The sequence below is a fragment of the Sinohyriopsis cumingii genome, chromosome 5 (assembly GCF_028554795.1).
Source record: "Sinohyriopsis cumingii isolate HCF-2022 chromosome 5, ASM2855479v2, whole genome shotgun sequence".
Classification (NCBI taxonomy): domain Eukaryota; kingdom Metazoa; phylum Mollusca; class Bivalvia; order Unionida; family Unionidae; genus Sinohyriopsis; species Sinohyriopsis cumingii.
This window is the reverse complement of record NC_142965.1, coordinates 86,290,168-86,311,781: the sequence shown is the minus strand read 5'-3', so window position 1 is coordinate 86,311,781 and position 21,614 is coordinate 86,290,168. Positions and strand designations below refer to the sequence as shown.

The following is a 21,614-nucleotide window of genomic DNA, read 5'->3' as shown; positions in this document are numbered from 1 at the left end:
CATTGTCAGAACGTATCATGAATAAGGTGATCATTCAAGGGGTCTTTTCATATTAGCTTTGGTGCCTTTCGATTGGGTCCTTTTGTGAGATCTTTCTTATGGTCTATTTTGCACACCATGAGGCTTTTCTTTTCGGTTGACATTTTTTCTGAATGTTTTTGTGTGGGGTACCCTTTAGTAAGAGTTAGTACTTACATCACATTACGATTGTTTTTTGGAGTGATCCAAACTGCATAGACCCGCCCCATCCCCAGCGAAACCTAAACGAAACGAGATTTAGATAGTTGTCTAGGATATTCAATTTCATGTATACATGAATATTTCGGAGCAGTATGTCCAGTTACGTGTTTCGAACGCCAACCCATGAGGATGAGAATTAGCCGCGCTACCACTGCGCTATTTTCTAATGTTACTGATATATGTTTCAGAAATTATTATGAAGTTACCTATACTGGATTTCCTACAAATATCTACAGGGTGGATTTATTTTGCCTTTTTCCAAGACACATCATATTAAATAATTATATATATATATATATATATATATATATATATATATATATATATATATATATATATATATATATATATATATATATATATATATATATATATATGCCTTTGACAAAGTCAGATTTAAAATACATATATTTGTGTATGACAGAAAGATCTAGGAATAACTGAATTGAATTGATCTTAAGCGGGGCTGTGTGACCTGTGTTCTGCCATGATTTTGTCGATAAGTTAGAAAGTACAAATATCCTTCTATTAATTTTGACTATTATAAAATTATGTTACTCCACCGATATTAATTATCACACAGATGGTTAATAATTAGTTTCAACGACAAACAAAAGCTCTACCGGAGAAAGGTATGCTACAGAGTTATCTCCCTTCTTGTGGTCAGTTACGTAGCAACAACAAAGGTAACTACTGAATTACTTTGCCAGAGAGAATTTTAGCTTATCAGAGTATCTCCTTTAAAAAAATATTGAAAAATTATCTTTTGTCCATATTTCTTAGACAAAACAGATCTGGTAATATTATTTACGACGCCTTGAACCGAAGGCATGCAAATATCAAAATATTTGCCAGCTGCATTCATTGACTGAAATATTATTTATTCACCAGTTTCTATATTTGTAGATACAACTACCCTGGCGATCTTACTACTACGGCCAGTATTTCCAAATTTACATTTTTGACTCTGAGCAATGGCTTGTAAATTATCGAAAGAGTTATTGAATATTTCTCTATGAACATGATCGATTACAACATCACATTTTAAACACGCTTTAGGTCCTAAACTCCATCCCCGTTAACTTTATAAGTAAAGTCAATATAATTCGTTTATGCATGGTTTGTTACAAGGAGTTGAATAGCGTATCGTGAACCATTTGCATGTATTCTTTGTTTCAATCAGTATGTATGTATATATATATATATATATATATATATATATATATATATATAGATACATATATATAGATACATATATATATAGATATAGATATATATATATATATATATATATATATATATATATATATATATATATATATATATATATATATATATCTATATATATATATATATATCTATTTAAATGTATAATTGTTTTAATTATAATATGAACAAATTTAAGACCTTATCAATTACTAAAATAAGCTTTCTGAATATTGATTAGATCTTGACAGAATAACCCCTAACCCACGAAGACGAGGTCTTGTCGATCCGACGGAAACTCTGATTAAATGTATTCTTGATGCTAAGAAAAAATTTCGTATAGATGGCACAACTCATATGTGGTCAACGTTCAACATCATAAGCAATAACTCCGATGTTATTGATGTTACAATGATTGACCAACGAGCGGCGACGATTATTTATTATTTCGACAATCAAAGATAAATTTCCGAGTAATGTGTATTAAGGAAGTAGAATGTACTTGGATTATCAGTGACAGTCGTGACCCCTTCCTTCATAATGAACAATTTGCCATATTAAGTAAAAATTCCAAACCAGGAATGTTGACTGGTATTGACAAACCGTATTATGAAAGAGCGTATCCTGTAACCGCGGTTATTTATGTAATTTATCTGCCGAATGATAAACCCAGCGTTCATGATCTAAACCCGTTGAAATTTTCGTCCTTTACTTTGTCAAAGCTAAATTGTGCAGCCGAACGAGTAACTAAACATTTTACAAACGCGATACGCGGAAATAAAGTAACAGATCAGCGACGTGGAAAAGTAAACAAATGGGCTGAATCAGTCATATATAAAAGAGCTACAATAAATGATCTTGCTGGGCTAGAAAAGAAATTAAAATTCCTGATAAAAGTAAGAACGATAACCGGATAGATTTTATACAAATTAAAATTTGAATCGAAAGGAGCTTCAATTGAAGTTATTAATCATAATGCACATGCGTAGGCTAATGCAGTAGCACTATTTTCACGATTTCGAATCGTTAAATTTTATCAAGGGGATCTATTTTATTTTATTAACGAAAGAAGTAAGAACGATCCTTTATCCCTGTGGCTGTTATAATGTTCAGGTAATGAAAACTATGAACAGTTTGTACGGCCTATGGAGATATTTATCGTACAGAATCCATGAAGAAATGAAGATCTTGCTTTGAAATATACCCATGACGATGCAGAACAAGTACTGTGTAATTGTTTTCCGTTACGTCAGTTGCTGCTCATTTAGATAGAAGAAACAAAATTCGTGGAAACCAACACGATTGGATTTTATTAAAGAAATACAACACAGTTATGTCGAAAACGGACACGGTGGATTATGGAATACTAAATAAGGGTTATAGGGATATTATTTCGGTTGATATGTTTGCATGTTATCCCTGAAGATTTCTTGGAATGGTAGAGTGTTCTAAATATTTAGGATGATTTGGACATCCAATACACTAAATGACCAGGGTATCGATGAATGGATCCTTACCAGGTTTTGATTTGACTGGATTCACTTGTATCGAGTCATTTATGTTTGCCGCAAATCTTCATCCGATTTGTTATGTCTGGTTTGGAAAATATTTTTTGGAACAAATATGATCACCAACAGTATTATTACGATATACGCTCGATGTGAAAATACTGCCATCGTTGATTTTAAATGAAAGACGTTTTGTTGCCACGACAAAAGAAATATTCTGATGAGGAAAATCCTGATATGACTGATTTTCCGAATAAAATCGAGAAAGATCTTGGCAGAAAAATAATCGGTAAATTCACCCAAGGTGTATCATATGATCATAAACGACATTGTACAAGATTAATTATATATGATGCTGAACTAGATTTTAGAATTGCTGATACAACGAATAGAAACATATTTATAAATCGAACAATATTAATTTATAAGACAGAACTAAATTAGGTACAATTGTGAGTTATATTGATGGTGAGTCACCGCAGTTTACTCATATAAGATCTTCAATGCTCGCGTGTGTTTCCAAAAATATATTATTGATGATAAATAGAGTTTCTGAGTTTGCTGTCAGGGTCGCTACGGAATCATTTTATATAATTAAAAATACAAGACTGCTAGAACAACTACATGTCGGCAATTATGCATCATGGGGCAAATTGAGAATAAAATAAAAAATATACTTAATTATTTTGAAACCTTCGACGTTGAAATTAAGAATATTTATTACGAGAAAATCAATTATCAAAATTATCTTCTGCGCCATCAGTATAGGACCCTGTAGCTAGACATAAAACAATTTATCTCAATGGGCCTGTAGGCTGTGATAAAACAACTAGTGGATGAATTATTTCCGAATTTTGATATAGTCTTTTTAACACCTACACACATACTCGCAAGAGAAATGAAAGAAAGAAATATTAAAGCATGCACTTATTAATTCTTTCGGTGAAAGGGAGATAAATGTACAAGTTGAAGTTTGGGCGAGAAATATATTCCAAGGATTATTGTTTAGGATGAAATATGCACCATTTCATTATAAACGTTATAACTATTTCTTGATTGGTTACTGACAAAATATAGCGCTGTAAAAATGTGTGGCGATGATGGTCAACCACCACCTTTTGTTGGCTTGTCTCCACATAAATGGCTGATGAATTTTGTAGATTATTATGGAGAAATAACTGATGATGAAAGAGCGCTAGATCCAGAATTAAGAGAGTTTAAGAAATGAATCAGACTACAACGGAATAAAATTCAATGTGAAATAATGCATGAAATAATTTTAGAAACTCCTATTATCAATTTTTGGAAATTATGGAGACAAAATGATTTAATAGTTGCAAGTAGAAAGATAGTTTGTGATACAAACACTTCAAAAACAATTATTTATGTTGCATAAAGAAAAAGGTTCAAATCTACCTATATCATTGCGTTATCGACCAGCAGTTACGCGACGACAGAATATCGACGTTGATATACCGGGATCCTCAGAGAAACAAAATCTTGTATTAAACGATAATGTTTTAGTTTCTGTCAGTGTTCTTGAGAGCGTGTCAGCTATGGACAAAACTCCATCGACGCTAGGATACGCAATGACAATTCAATCACCACAAGGTTTAACCTTCTCTGATACAAATGTTTGGATCTTCGATGATCGTATGGAATGGAGAAAATTAGTTTATCTCGCAGTGCCTCGAATCAGAAGAATGTCTCAGCTGCGGAGGGTTATCATAGACTTCACAGAAAATAATGATCAAATTCAGGAAACTAACGATGATTATGTAAGAAAAAAAATAGTTTTTTTATAAACGGTGTGACAAAAATATAGGCGCGACGTTTATCTCGATGCTGAATTTAGCATGACATTGAAACAACGACAGAATAATCATTGTGCGAGCTGTAACACAGTAATGTTGTGGCAGTATTCAAAAAATGATTGAAGGCAATTTACCGTAGATACAATTAATAGCAGTCTTGGTCATACACGCGCAAATGTGATGCTGACCTGTCTTGAATGTAATCGACGTCGAGGTGATAGTTTACAAACGTGAATGTGGAGGTAACTATGTGTTCAGGAATTACTTTTAATTGTTCTCGTACAAGTTCACGTTGAGGAGCAGTTGAATCTATTCTGCAGATTGCAGGCCTACGCGTAGATCTTATCACACTAGAAATTTGCTTGTTTCGTAATACTCCGAATATGATCAGTCGCTCTTTTTTGTACCACCTTCAAGTTCACCAGTTTCATATAAATATCTTACACTTGCATTATCTATTACCCCTTGTTTTCAAACGTCATGTCTTTGTATTTGTGTATGTCTTTGTGTAATTGCATTAATGGGTTTCATAGAAATTGAATTGGTAATTGGATTATATAATGCAGATATTTCACTTGGTAATATGGCAAACCATTTGCGGAGTCTTATATCTTTCTGAATTATTTCCTTCGCATATTGATATACAAATAACCTCTCAGCAAGTGTTCGATTAAATCGTTCAGTTATTGCCTGCCACCAATGAATTGCGACATTATGTTTTGCATCAGAGATGATACTGCACCAAACAATTCCTTGCCAGGATCAACCTGTAGTAAATGTGGCCATCGCAAGAGTCCTCGTTGATAAATTCGTCTAAAAGCAGATACAACTTCAGCTGCTGTTTTAGTTGATTAGGGATCTGCTTCCTTATATCTACTTGCAACATCAACGACAGTTATCGTGTATTTGTATGTACGTGATTGACGTCTACCAATCTTAATAGTATCGTGTGGTAACAACAAAATATCTGCTTGATGAACTTCATTAGGAGTTCTGACATGAAAATATGCGTCCTTAATTTGTTTATATGGTGGATCTATATTTGCCATGATGCCTGTCCTGTTAACCATTTTCCAGCCACAGAAGGTGTGACATTTGCTGCATCAGCAACTTTACTAAGAGCTGCTTTACCTTTCATATATCGTCTTGGGCAATAATGAATCGATTCCATTATTTAATAATCGGCTGATTAATTACCAGCCCCTAATACTAGTATAACTTTCATCGCAGATCTCACCAACCAACAGCTAATGATTCTCTGAGAGATTTTTTATGGAATTAACGTAAGAATCAACTTCACATCTGCAATATGTCGTTGTTGCAGATCTGGATTTTAATAAGCTTCATCATGAACGTGACATGGTTGATCAATAGCATTTTTTGGATACTCTCCAGGTCTTGGTTGATCTCGCTCGTCAAGTCGGATATTAAATCTGGTTCCAGGACCACAATAATTATATACTGGAAGATGTTTGATCTCCTGGGTATTTAGCCTCTGGATTCTTGGTTCTTTATAGAAGTATGGATGTCACCACCTGTCTTCTTACGAGACGAAATAAATTTATATTTATTTGTGCCACATTTCACACACTTGCCTGTAAGTGCACGCTTTATATTTCGTTATTACTGTTGTTAATCCACTAGTGGGGGTGGATACTCTGCATCGAACATAGTATAAATCCATATTATTTATTATATTTGAATAACATGGATGTCAGTGATTTCTCAGCGACACGAAAACAACAGCCAGTAAAACATCATCCAACGCTACCAAATTATATCGGAGCAATTATTCTAGGTCCATCTGGGTCAGGAAAGACGCAATTATTACTTAATCTGATAATGAGATGGTTCAAATGGGATAATGTGTATTTATTAGCTCCATTAGTGGATAATCAGAGATGTTATTATGTACTTAAACATTTCAATGACAATGCAAGATTTTTGGACGAAGATAGTAATGATATTATAGATTTTATCACCGATATTGATGAAGCCCCATCTGTGCATGACCTCGCTGGATTTATTAATACTCTCGTGGTATACGATGATGTAATGCTGGATAAACAATAAAATCCAGCAATAATATTTTCGCGATGCATACATTAAAATATAGACGTGATTTATGTTACTCAGCGATATATACAAATACCTAACTTGATCAGAGATAACTGTAATATTTTAGTGTTGTTCAATGGAGTCGATAAACATGCTCTACGACCTATTCATCAGACTTGGTGTTAATGAGATATGGACATGATTAAGTTTAAAAACTTCTTTTCAAAAGCACAATCTGCACCACACGGGTTTACAACAATAAATTTACAGGATTCTCGATCACGAGATCGCATAAGTCTTGATAAAATATATGGTTGAGAGAATGATATAATAATGATTTAATTACTCACACATTACAGCAGCAGAAAGGGTGCGAAATCAATTAAAAGTCCGGCGGGTAAACGAACACGCATACAAATTTATTTTTAAAATACACGAACGATAAAGATAAATTAACAAAGTAACCTAACCCAATTAGAGAAACTCTCGGTTTAGTTAGAGGCATCGGTTTGGCGTTATTGACCTTATAGTTTTCATTTTCGTAGGAAACTTTTTCTTCTTCAAAAACGACGTTTCAGCCAAAGGTCTGTTCACTCACTCTGCTGCTGATGGCCTTGGTCAAAATGACGATCCCATAATTATTCCACACTTCAGATATTGAAATGAGCGTATTTTAGGATCCAAAACTGTGCGAGATTGTGTTAGAAATGAAAGAAACAAACTGGCCTCATATTTATGATAGTAGTAGCAGAACCAACATACCTAGCAAATTACAATATATATGGGTGTTGGTGGGGGTGTAATGAAAGTTCCCGAGTATAAATGGAAAGCTTGTATTATAATAGATTGCTTGCATATCATTTGTTTTTACAGCTACAACGACGACGACGACAACACCGGAGCCACCAGGTAGTTAGATTTGTTAAGAAAACTAATTTCTAACGCTTTCGAAAAGGTTTAATCTGAAACTTTAATGTAAACAACTGATGCTTGCTCAGATATCGGTTTACAGAAAAATGTTCAAAGTGATAAAGTCCTATCATGCGAAAATACTCCGAACTAGAACAAGACTGTATTTAAAACTATCACAGTCATAAGGGGCACAACTATTTAGATTTACCAACAAAGATAGATGATAAAACAAAATACCCATAGCAAATGTAAGTATATTTCCGATTAATTCCAACACATCTGGGTAGGTACGACAAAAAATACTATATTAAATTTAAATTTATGAAGATTTTTTTAAAGCAGAAATAATCAAGTCAGATTACGAGAGTGTTATCATAACCTGTTACTAAATTTGAGTATTTAAAAGAAAGGAAACAACAAGAGCAAAGATCAAAAAAGATTTCAGCCAATTTCCATACGTAACGTAATCAGAAGAATGAGTGTGCATGATAATACGCTAATTTGATCGGAATTAATAAAGCGATATTGACATACTAAATTGAAAGTCACATTAGTACCATTTTAGGGATTATATCAACTACGATGGGGCTTCTTTATTTAAACTTCCACAATTTGATGCATTCTTTTTGGGATGGTAAAGATGCTTTATAATTAAGACAAAGACACGAAAATATTATAATAAATAAAAAAGGATGTAAATCAAGCTGATATCATTAATACCTTGTCGGGTCGATCATTCGAGAGAGAAGGAGAGATAACTCTGTAAATATGTTTGCATTTGTTTCAACGTCATAAGTAGCTCATGAATAAGGCGTGCTTAGTACAATATGTCTAAACTGATACACAGCGGGGTTAGAACAATATGACTAAACTGATATATAGTGGGATTAGTACAATAAGACTATATCGATACACCGCATTATTAGTACAATAGGACAAAATTGATATACAGTAGGATTAGTACAATAGGACTAAATCGATATACCTCGGAATCATTACAATAGGACGACATCGATACACCGTAAGATTAATACAATATGACTAGGGCTACATCATAAGACTTGCCTCACGGAGCAGGAGTTGAATAACGCAGAAATAGTACAAAAGGATAAGTTATATACACCAGGAGTTGACTCACGAAACTGGAGTTGAATACCGCATAATTAGTATAATAGATCTAACTCGATCCAATGAGGGATTACTACAATATAACTAGATCTTATATTGGGATTGGAGTTGTTATAGCTAGCTAGACATCTTTGAATATTTTTAAATAATAATGAAGGAAAACCAAAATTGAGTTTCAAATGATTCTAAATTTGTTTTGTGGCCATAGTTTATTTGAAATGAAGCAGTTTATTTAGTTTTTGGTTTGCAAGAACTATAGATTGATGCAGAGTGGCGGTTTTCGGAGGAGTTTTCTTTGTACTTATAGATTTAACTCTTATCAAGGAAGTGGTAAAATAAAACGAATGTATTCAATGAAGGAGTCTGGATCGACAGTTTCTTTGACAGATGTAAAATTGAGTAGTTGTATTTTGCAGTTCGGCACCACCACCCTCTCTCTCTCTCTCTCTCTCATACATACTTATATACATGCACGTATACAAACACACAAAAGTGGACGGATAACAACACTAATAATCACCTCCTATAATGATAACTGACGCTATTGGGAACTCGCCTAATGATTAACCTCGTGAATGTTCGTGCTCTATCACCTTTTCAGTTACTGTGCTTGATGTAAGTGTTTCTGTTGCTTTGAAATCATTTTACTTTTAGTTTTTAAACACTACTTTTCCATTTTTGTAAGGAAAATATGTTTTCCATTATCGCCCAACAATTAGAAAAACAAGCAGGAATGATATCGCAATATGCATATAAGTGAAAATAAAAGTGCAATCTGATAATGCACGATTTAGTTTTACCAATGATGCTTTGCGAATTTCCGTTTAGGTTGATTCAGTGTATAGTGGATATAACTCAAGGCTGGGCCTTCTATATATCTGTATGTTTGACTTCACAGGGGATGGCTCTTGGTCCGCCTGGTCAGAATGGACTGGTTGCACAGCTACTTGCGGCAGAGGTACCCACAACAGGAGCAGAACCTGCCTCTATCCTTCCCATTTAGCGCATGGACACATATGTTCGGGTCCTAGCTCTCAGACAGATAATTGCAACATAAAGCTCTGTCCACGTATATATGATTTTTATATATTTGTGTATTCGTTTGTTTTCATGTGTGTCCTAATGTTGTATCTTCTTGGAAGATTCATGAAATTAAATACTATTTAGATCGTTGTCTTAGGAGGTATACTATTTTTGGCTTCGAAATAAAAACCTATATGGGTCCAGTGCAGGCAAGTATAGAATCATCTGCATGCATCTATCTATGTAACTATCTATCTATCTATCTATCTATCCTAGTAAGAAATGTGTGTCTAATGAAAATTGCAAAAAGTTACAAGAAAAACATTGCTACCGTAGTATAACCTTTCTCTTGCTAAAATCAAGAGACGTGGCGCAATCACATTATACTTATCACCTTCTTGTATTCGTATTACGATAGTACTGAACATCAAAATTGAAACTAACTAGCGTAGTAAAATATTATTCACGGTACTTCAATAATAAGATAAAGGAAATCAAAATATCTACTAATGCAGTATACTATTTTTTCACACTAGCATACTTGCATTTGTAGATAGCAAATATAAGCATACATTGAAGTTCCGCTAGAGCATTAAGACTAGATCCCAGACATCAATACTCACCGGTTCGGCTCATTAGTTTGGGCAGAGTGAACATGTAGTGAAATATCATTTGTTAACACAAACATATAGCTTACATACGTTATCATACAGAATGTTAATAATGTGCCTAGTGCATTCTAGACGTATAGCGTGGTATTTAAAGATCATAAGGCCTGTAGTTCGGTCTTTTCTTTGAAGTGAATGTTTTCTCTATAACTGAAAACAACATTACTCTTCGTAGAGGTCATTATATAAATAAATATAAGCTCCGCACAATTGAAAGGCATACCAAATTGAAACAATAATAGCAAAATTACAAGTGACAAACTTGCCTTTTTCTAGCTTACGTACAAGAGCCATCTGTCAGTTATTATGGGTATTCAATACGCTTACTAGGAAGTCAGTGCAAAAATGTAAAAGGCAAGTTACAAATGATTTGGTTTGGTATAAAGCTATAATAACTAAATTGCTTCCACGTACACAGATTTATTCGATCGGCTGTGTAAAACAATATATTTACAATAAACAGAAATGTTAACAAAATTGGAATTATGTCAGTTGCATCATAGAAACCTCCAACACAATTAAATCTGTAAAATAACTTAATTCTCACAATAGTAGAATGTAAAAGGAATTTCAATAAATTATTTCCTTTCTGCAATAGTTTTAGCGGTGTACAACTTTTGAAAAGACTTAAAGCAAAAGCATTAAAAAATATAGGCAGGAAATTATTGTATCTAGCACCGATCACCATTCTGTTAAAAAGAGTTTATTGTAATATCAGGCAATTTGATGTACATACTTGATAGACATTTAAGATGAGGTTTCTATATTGCAACCGACTGATTAACACAGAACATGAAATAGGAGATATATGCTTGTTTGTCCACAATTAGAGGATTTTAGTAACAATTAATGACATTATGTAACAGTCCGTCGCTGACATTCATGTACAATCAATGACTATTAGTCATTTACAGTTTTTTCAACTGAAATAAGCTAATATATTTAGAAAATGTCGCATTTGTTCATTTACAAAGAACATTGAGGATTCTTGCGCAGGAGGAAGCAAACACCACCATGAAAACATTACTATTCTTATATCATAGAAAAGCATAAAAAGGAATTAAATAAGGTCAGTGTAGACACCAAAAGATATATACAAGAGCTGTGTGTGTCATTACATTGTTGTAGTGCTTATTACAATGATTGATATAATATACATTACACGTACAAACGGAATAGATTTTGATTATTGGTACAAAAACATCTATTAAAATATGTATAAACAATAGACAGTTACATAAAAGGTTCCCTCCTCTAAAATGATTGCCACAGAGGTAATTTAATTATGTATACATATTGTGTAATTATATATATATATATATATATATATATATATATATATATATATATATATATATATATATATATATATATATATATATATATATATATATATATATATATATATATATATATATATATATATTGTGTACTTTAATTGTGTATGCATACTGTGTACTTTAATTGTGTATACATTTTACGACCTCTGATATTGATCGTCCCCAATAAAGCCTGCGATGTGCATTCAAATTAACAACTGTATATACCCGCTAATAAGTCGCGTTAAACCGTAATGAACGTAGATACTGATCTGTTTTAACATAATTCTCCTGCAGTTCAGGATCTATGCTGTCTGATTTATTGATTACTCCTAACAAATTGCACAGACATATATCGTCCGGGCATAATTCATTTTGCAGATAGACTCCACTGATAAGCAAGTATATACGATAATATTGCCCTTTGCAGAATCATATCATATTGTCTTATCTCACGTCTTGCAGGTACAGTACCATTTAATTTCAGAAAAAGGATATATGGTCAATTTAATTTAATTTGCATTTTACGATAATAATACCTAGAAAGCTTACGGATTCAGTATTTTTTCTTACTTTATTTTTAAATTAACACTGCGTTGTTTATAGATTCTGTCACTGCGGCTAGTTATATCTGAAATGCACTACGTACCACTCTCTGACGGAGGCTACTTTTTTAAAATCAGATCTTTTCCATCATGCCGCGATTTGGACTTTCTGTTCTGCGAAATAGGAATTATCTTAGGTCCTTTTTGCATGCGACTTCCTTGTGGTTTATTGTTTTACGGCTTACTATGTATATATGTTGGCTTACAGTTTAAAACTTTTATTCAAATTGCAGAGCTCATAATTATTCTGTTTGCGGAGAATATGATATACGTTACAGTATTATCAAGCTCTTCAAACAGCAAAGTATTTCTCAGTTATAATGAAATATATTTTCCCCTCGAGCAAGAGCCGATTGACGGCCTCAAAATGGGCTCAGCTATTAACATAATGTAAAATGAATTTTATAAAAGTTCCCAAAATTCTAGCTGACATGTGAACTTCCACAATACATTCGTCACTGCAATAAACTCACATAGTATGTAATAACTGTTCGGGAATTATATAGCCTCGATGAATGAATATAATGTGTATTTTATCAGTAACTGTAATAAGCACTACAACAATGAAATGACACACACTGCTCTTGTATATATCTTTTGGTGTCTACACTGACCTTATTTAATTACTTTGAATGCTTTTATATGATGTAGGAATAGCAATGTTTTCATTTCTTCTCTGAGCTGTTTTCATTAAATGTTATATATAATGCAGCCAGACGCTTTACAAAATACTTATTCAAGTTCTTTACTGACTGAACCAACAATATAATTGATGAACATACTTACAGACATGAGATGGCTGCATAATATATCGATGTAAAAGACACATATTCTAACGTTAATGTAACCATTTAAAGACAGCATGGGAGAAAATCATTTTGTGTGTGTTTTTCATTGTTATTCAAAAAGCATCGGATATAAAAGAAACCCAAGAATCAAAGTAATAACAAAGTATGAATTATGCACATGGTTATAAAGAATAACTTAATTTGTTACCAAATCAGCAAATGTATGTACACCGAAGGGAATGAGATCTATCCCTGTAGAGTATATATCTTAAAACTGTTAAATTTGTGCGATCCATACAATCGTTTCACCGAGGTAAAGTTTATTTATTTTCATTAAAGTTGATGGTCATTTGGGTACATGGAGCTATTGGTCACGGTGTTCCCAGACTTGTGGTAATGGTACCCATACCCGCAACCGAGATTGTCAGTTTAACCCTCACTATCCCAGGGGCAAAAACTGTACGGCACCCTTGCAAGAAACGGGTTTTTGCACCTCTGGACTGTGCCCTGGTAAATATTATTATTCACTTTCAGAAAATCAAAGACCAGTCGGAAAAGAGATATCGAGGTCAGTTTTCCGTTGTCGATATTTCCTTTGAACCTAAACATACCTTCTGTATATTCATTCACTATCATTCCAATGAGTGACGAGATCTGAATAAATAAATTCATACACACAAAGATATGTTCAATATTGTAGAGTATATTTCGCATTTGATGTTCCCTACAAGCCGTTTTTACCAAAAAATGGTCAGCTAAATACATAGCGAAATCGTCAAAAATATATTGACGCCAGACTTTAGAACGTTCGAAGACCAAGCCTTAGATTAGAGCAGATATCAACATATAGTGTAAACACCTGAGTATAGCGATACAAAAGTATTAGTCTTTTCAGATTGATGTATAGTTACGTTATTTGAAGTGATATAATATTTAATCAACACTAAATGTTTGGAGCATGCTAAATTATTACTTCAAATTATTTACGGAAAGCATACGAACCATCCAATTGTTAACTACAAGTGGTTAAACATTATTTTGAAAATATTACGCCAAAACTTGCTGGAGACAATCAGTGTTATACATGACCGATGGAATTTACAGGGTTCTATTTTTCAAACCATCATCAAAGCGAGAAACTTGTACTAAATACTAGTACAGTTCAGAGAGCAGAGGCCGGAGAGCTTTGTTGGTAAATATTGCGTTTTGAAACATTTTGCTGAAAGGATTTTAATTATTATTCAATTGCTGAAGCCTTCATTCCTTGTAAATCTAGTTAACATTGTTAGCCTACTAGAAAGAAAACAGGGACGCTTGTAGCTGATTTAGGTGAATATATAACTGCATCATTTCGTTTTCATTAAGTTGAGGGAACCTGGTCATTATGGACATCTTGGGACTCTTGTTCTAAATCTTGTGGGAACGGGATACAGTCTAGGTCTAGGACATGCGAGTATCCGGACGGAGTTCCACACGGAGATGATTGTCATGGAAACAGTCACGAAAAAAGAACATGTAATCCTTCTCTGTGCCCAGGTTTGTTCAAAACGATTATTATTATTATTATTATTATTATTATTTGCTTTTTTAATATGTAATTCACCCAAAGCATCCTTTGTTAATGTTACAAAAAGGAAAATAATTTTAACCATCACTTAGATTGCTTTACATTGCATTAGGAGCGGTAGCTCAGCAGGTAAAGAGTGGCACTCATATTCCAGGGTTATTTCTATACCCACCGCAACCTGCCCGAGTCAGCTGCCTCTGTGTGTCCATGGAAGGCACTTTACTCACATTTTCTCTGTGTGATATAGCTAACAATATCCTCAAAGTGCAATAAAACCCATAAAACACTGGATACACATGTTTAAGGTCGTGTCTTAAATCCGTCAAAAATGTTCATTGAATTCCGGTATATGGTTTCCACGAAGCTTTTAAACGTTTTCGTTATCACGTAAAACGCCCATGTTGACTAACACCATAATTTAGAATATGTGAGTTTTGTTATATGAAATTGTCTGCCTTTTCTGTTTTTGAAATAGAGGTTAAAACGCAAAGAAACTTTTACAGAAGAAAATGAGACTGAGAGTATTCGTCAAAATTAAAAGTGAAATTGAACTTAATTTCAATAATCCCACACACGGATAACCATTGAGATATAAAATAATGTGTCTGAAAGCTAGGAAGAATATAGTGTTTCGAGCGATCATTACCGCATTTTCCTTGTTTATACGTCGAGACCAAACTGCAAACAAAATAGACTTACATCTGCCTTTGTATATTGCCACCTGGACATCACGGTTTATGTTGATTGTTTTGCTGATTATTTCTAGAATACTGCATAGACTCACACCTGTCGGCACATTATGCTACGATAAGTCTGGGTTAATGCTATTTGCAGTTGGGTCCGACTTGCAAGCAAGTATGAACGGTTAAAGAAGTATCCAGCTCGCTTCCAGACAACATAACCTCACGATTTGAGAAACATTCTGCAGCCATCAATTGCCATCTTGATGTATTGAATATTTGATGATATATGTCTGTATTAGAACTGAAAAGCTGAAATTTATAAGACTATTCCATAAATCTTAGCAATAATCCAGTAATGTTCAGACTAGATGCTAAAAGTTACACAGAAGCCTTCATTTCCAAATGATAGCTACAAATTTACAAGGAAATCCTTTTTTTGAAAACTGATTGTCACGAGAAAGTCCTTCTATTCAAAAATGGAAATAAAATATGAATTATGCTATGGAAATATAATATTGAGATTCATTTATGAAGTACACATTCATATCCTCACCACATGATTGTAAGCTTAATTTTTGACGAATATTTCATAGATAATCAAAAGTCATTGAAAATGCCAAACATTATATAACCAGGAACAGCCACACCTGAGGATTCAAGGTCGTACGCATCCGAGAGAAGGTCAATATTCTGCTAAAAACGTAAATGAATTTGTTTGCGCCAAGACCACCAACGGTTGTGATCAGATATTAGGCCAACTATAATAAAATTGCAACGGCGCTAGCGCAATCTCAAGTGTGATTGAATTCAAAACAGTAACGGTACAGAGATCGTGATCATTGACGTAACGTTCTGGTAGTATTTACAACATCCTCTTTCATCGCAACATGGATTTCCCGGAAAACACCAAATGCTTTCACACGAGCGAAGTGCACAGGATTTTTAAAATTAACCTCAGCGATTATTCATTAAAGTTTTTAACTGGTGTTGTCATCTACGACTTTCATTCAGGTGGCAGGTTGTCAGTTGACTTTCGTAACATCTTCTTGAAGTGTACTGATTTCTTCTGTGATACAACTGACCACCGCTGGTAAAACTGCCTAACTTGTCGCAATATCCCCTTTGCTTTTTCTTGATGTCGTTGATACGCTTAGCTATTTTAAAAATCGGATCCGGCCCTGCCTTTTTTCAGTTAGCGCTGCCACCTCTTCCACAGATGCTTTCGATGTCTTTGTGATATCCTCAGCACGCTCGGCAACTGCCTTTCTTGTTTTAAATAATGATTTAAATGTTTGTTAAAAGTCAGCTGTTATGCTCTTCTCATGCAGTTTTTCTTGACTGTATCATATCTCTGACATTTTGTGCGGTCTTCTATAACATTGCGATATAATTTCATCAGCGGTTTTACGGCTTCGCTTTTGATTCCCGCAAGGTATCGAGCCCCACTCCCGGAATCGGACATTCCGGTTAAATCAATGGTGAGTACAACATACAGATTCTAAGTCATCGGAGCAAGCATGTCACAAATTGTATCCCACTAATGTCCAATTAATATTTGTAAGGCCATGAGAATCAATGCCACGAAATATCCAAGGGTTGTTATCGCCGGGGCGGATGTGAGTGATAAGCATCCACTTCCCTTGGAAATCCCTAATGGATTGCTCTCATAGAGCCTCTGACAACCAAATCCAGCTCCAGGCCTTCACAAGTAGCGGAACCTGTTTAAACTGACAGGAGAAGGGATGACAGGCGAGTTTCTGGCGCCTCAAAACCAGACACTTCTGGCAGTTGGGGCTCGTTAACCTTGGGTGGTCACCCATCTAGGAGAACGTAAACTTCGATTTCACACCTTCGCTGCCTTGCGACTATACACTCTCATGAGAAAGGCCGAGGGAGTATCCCCCAACAAAAAATCCAGAGACGGAGTCTCTATGGCGACTTGTCATTGCTTTCACTTTCATCTCGGAAATACCTACGACGTAACTGTTGCCATGACTTATCATCTTTTCCTTTCCCTTGGATCCATCAGCTGCGTGGAAAGGGTGAATCAGCTGCATGGGCAACAGCTGATTCTCAATATCACCCTGCCTAGGCTTGAACCTTGGAGAGGACACTCCAGCGGGAAGCAGCAATTACCGGTTAGAAGTGACCGCTCGATTGTCGTAGAGTCTGATACCAGAGGTTGCTTCCGACGGTGTGAGAGATCAACGGGTATCACTGGACAGCTAACGCCCTCCTCAAGATGGGCAGCTCCAAGACAATAAGGTGCCATCTCGCCACAGTTCGCCTGCCTTACTGGGTGCGTAAGGCTTAAGATACGAGTTGTACCTGACTAGTGGACTGCAACTACTGCACCAAGCCATAACAAAAGAAAACCAACAAGGAAACCTTCAATCCTCAAGCTAGGTACCTGGAATATCCGCACGATGCTGTCTGGGCTCTTAGATGATCTCCAGACAATCAGCGATGTCCGAAAGACTTAAGTCAACATCGACGAACTTGCAATACTCCAGGTCGACATTTCCTCACTAAGGAGGCGTGGCTACCATATTCCGGGTCCCGAAGAGAAAAGAACTACGCATTCGTTTGGCTAAGTAAAGGGGTCGACAAAGCTGAATTCGCCACCAGGAACACTCATCTTGGGATGATAGAACCCTGCCAACTAGGAAACAGAAGACTGCTGTCCCTCCGCCTCCACAACGCAACCGGGTCTGTCAACTTGATCAGAGTTTACGCTCCCACACCAAGTGCTACCGGAAATACCAAGGATGACTTTTACGACGAGTTAGACTCGATGATCGACACAATTCTCCAGTAAGAGAACTTGATATTAGTGGGCGACTTCAACGCTAAAGTGGGTGCCCACAATGACTCTTGGCCTTCCTGTCTTGGCACGTTTGGAATTGGAAAGATGAATGAGAACGGTCAGCGTGTCTTAGAGATTTTTTCGTACCACGACCTCAGCATCACCAATTTATTCTTTCAGACAAAGCTTCAGCAGACAACGTCTTGGAGGCATCCCCGGTCCAAACACTGGCACCAGCTGGACTTGATCATTACGAGACGATCTGTCATAAATGTTGGCTTCTTACCTGTACCTTCCACAGCGCTGCCTGGGACACCGACCACTCGCTGATGTGCTGAAAAATGAAGCTTCAGCCGAAGAAGTTCCACCGCTCTAGGCAAGAGTGTAAACCACGCATTGAGGTCAGCAAAACGTCATATCCAGACAAGGCTGAAAAGTTTACGTATGCCCTCTCCAATACTTTTGATTCAGAAGCTCCCAACGGCAGTGCCATAGAGAGATGATATCATATCAGAGAGACTGTGTACAGCACAGCTACACGGATCTTTGGTAGGAAGCAGTTAATGAACAACGACTGGTTTGAGGCTAACGTTGTCACACTCATGCTAGCTAGAGAAGAGCGCCGCAGTGTTTATCTGGAATACAAACGATCCCCCCGTAAGAAAACATTATAGGCATACAGTCCTACCACATGCAAAGTGCAAAGCGTAGCACAATAGTGCGTCAGTGAATACTGGCTTCAGCTCTTTCAGAGCATTCAGTCATCAGCAGATATCGCAAACATCAGACACATGCAAGATGCCATAAAGAAAGCATTGGGTCCCACGAAGAAAGTGACTGCACCACTGAAGTTGGCAGCAGGCGATACCATCGACAACAAGGTCAAGCAGATGGAACGATGGGTGGAGTACAACTCTGAACTGTATTCCAGAGAGAACCAGCTGACCAACGATGTCCTCAACGCCATTGAAAACCTCCCTCTCATGGCTGAACTGGACTAAAACATACTGTAGCCGAACTAAAGAAGGCCTTAGAAAAACTGCCCGTAGGTAAAGATCCATTGAAGGATAAAATCTCAGCAGAAGTCATCAACTTTATCTGCAGCGTGCTGATTAAGCACCTGCATGACCTCCTCTGCCGGTGTTGGGAAGAGGGTGCATCGCCTCAGAACATGAGAGACGCAAACACCGTAAGCCCGTACAGGAGCAAGGACGAAAGAGGCGACTGCAACAACTACAAGGGCATACACCTTCTCAGCATCGTGGGTAAAGTCTTCGCACACTTCGTCCTGAACAGTCTGCAGACGCTTGCTGACAGTGTATCCAGAATCGCAATGGGGGTTTCGCGCAGAGAGGTTCACAATGGACATGATCGTCTTCGTCGAGCAACTGCAGGATAAATATACAGAACAACACAGACCCATCTTCCTGGCCTTTATAGACCTCACCAAGGAGTTCAGTCTGGTCAGCAGAGACGGTCTCTTCACAATCCTGGCGAAGATTGGATGCCCTCCAAAGCAGCTAAGCATGATCCAGTACTTCCACTTTGACATGAAAGGCACAGTGCAGTACGATGGCTCAACGTCCGACCCCTTGACATCTTCAGCGGCATGAAACGGGGTTGCGTCCTTGCCCCCACTCTCTTCGGCATCTTCTTCGCTGTCCTGCTCAAGCACGCCTTTGGGACGTCCACAGAAGTGATCTACCTACAATCAGATGGCAGACTGTTTAACCTGGCACGATTGAAGACAAAGCGAAAAGTGCGTGAAAAAAACATCAGGAACCTGCTCTTCGCAGACGATGCTGCTCTAGCCACTCACACAGAAGCTGAGCTGGAGTGCCTGATGGACCGCTTTGCTAAAGCATGCGATGAGTTTGGACTCAACATCAACCTAAAGAAAACAAACGTGATGGCTCAGGACGCGGTCCCCACAAGCATCATCATAAACAACTACGAACTTGAGGTTCTCAGTCAGTTTACGTACTTCGTCTCTACTGTCACCAACATACTCTCGCTCAATGCTGAGTTCAACAAGCGGATCGGAAAGGCATCAACAACTCTCCCCAGTCTGTCGCAGAGAGTGTGGAACAACAGCATGCCGACCCTGAACTGTAAGATCTCCGTGTACCGTGCCTGCGTGCTAAGCACTCGCCTGTACGCCAGTGGAACCTGTGCGTCTCACAATAGAAAAGACTGAGGAACGTTCACATGCGATGCCTCCGACACATACTCGGGATCACTTGGAGCGATCGAGTAACAAACAACAAGGTGCTTGAACGTGCCAAGCTTCCCGGCATAGTCACACTCCTACACCAAAGTGGCATCGGATGGATGGGTCATGTACGTCGGACGGATGACGGACGGATTCCCAAAAGCATTCTTTATTCGAAACTTTCCACTGACAAATGGTCGATCGGACGGCCACATCTCCGCTATAAGGATGTCTGCAAGCGCGACATGAAAGCCACTGACATCGATATATCCACCTGGGAAGAGGTTACTCTAGACAGGTTCAGCTGGTGACATGCTCTGTTCACTGGTCTGAAAGCCGGCGAGGATAAGCTACGCTAGCTAGCAAATGAAAAGCGAATGCAGAGGAAGAAGGAGCAGCTCCAACCCACACCAGACTCAACCTTCAAGTGCAGCAAGTTCAGCAAGGACTGCCACTCCCGTGTTGGGCTACATAGCCACAGCAGGCGCTGAAGAACCACCGACCAGGACATCTCGCATGGGCGTACTTCCATCTTCTCTCGAGGCTAACGGATGGCAATACGCGTTACTGTTGTTGCTGATCAAATAGACCAAGTAGATGTTTTGTGTTGACCCATTGGAAATATTTGTTAGGGCCTGATGCTCAACCATCACAACAAAATCGATTTCACTTGCATCTAAATTGTCAATGGAAAGTACTTCTTAGATGGTGAAAACGAAATCGATGGTGTGGCGCTGCCACCAACAATGCTTTGTCACTCAACTCTACTTAAAGTCTATGAAAACATTATAACACGTTTGATTATCACCCTACGGTACAATAAGGTTCAATCGATCCTATGAGTTTTTCCTGGTCCAGCATGGCTAGGAATTAGCGCATGAACTGAGACTGGAAATATATGAACCATGCTTGAATGGTTTAGGTGCTGCATGGACGGAAAAGTTAATGACGAGAAAGCTTTTCGAATCACTGACTTTCTGAAAGCATTTGTGATTTATTTTCTTCTAGATACCATTTAAAAATACAATTCAATGGAACTTCCAGTTCAGTTGAGATTTGCTGTGGACGAGCAGTTTC

At 36.9% G+C, this 21,614-nt stretch overlaps 1 protein-coding gene across 1 annotated transcript in view; it reads left to right on the top strand.

Moving 5' to 3' along the window:
* LOC149799667 (coadhesin-like) overlaps positions 1–21,614 on the top strand; it is a 177,754-nt gene that overhangs the window by 69,197 nt on the left and 86,943 nt on the right. Inside the window, exons 9-12 of the mRNA XM_089959021.1 lie at positions 7,700–7,735; positions 9,765–9,935; positions 13,609–13,779; positions 14,635–14,805. Of these exons, the coding sequence (XP_089815147.1) occupies positions 7,700–7,735; positions 9,765–9,935; positions 13,609–13,779; positions 14,635–14,805 (549 nt within the window). The remainder of the gene's footprint in view (positions 1–7,699; positions 7,736–9,764; positions 9,936–13,608; positions 13,780–14,634; positions 14,806–21,614) is intronic.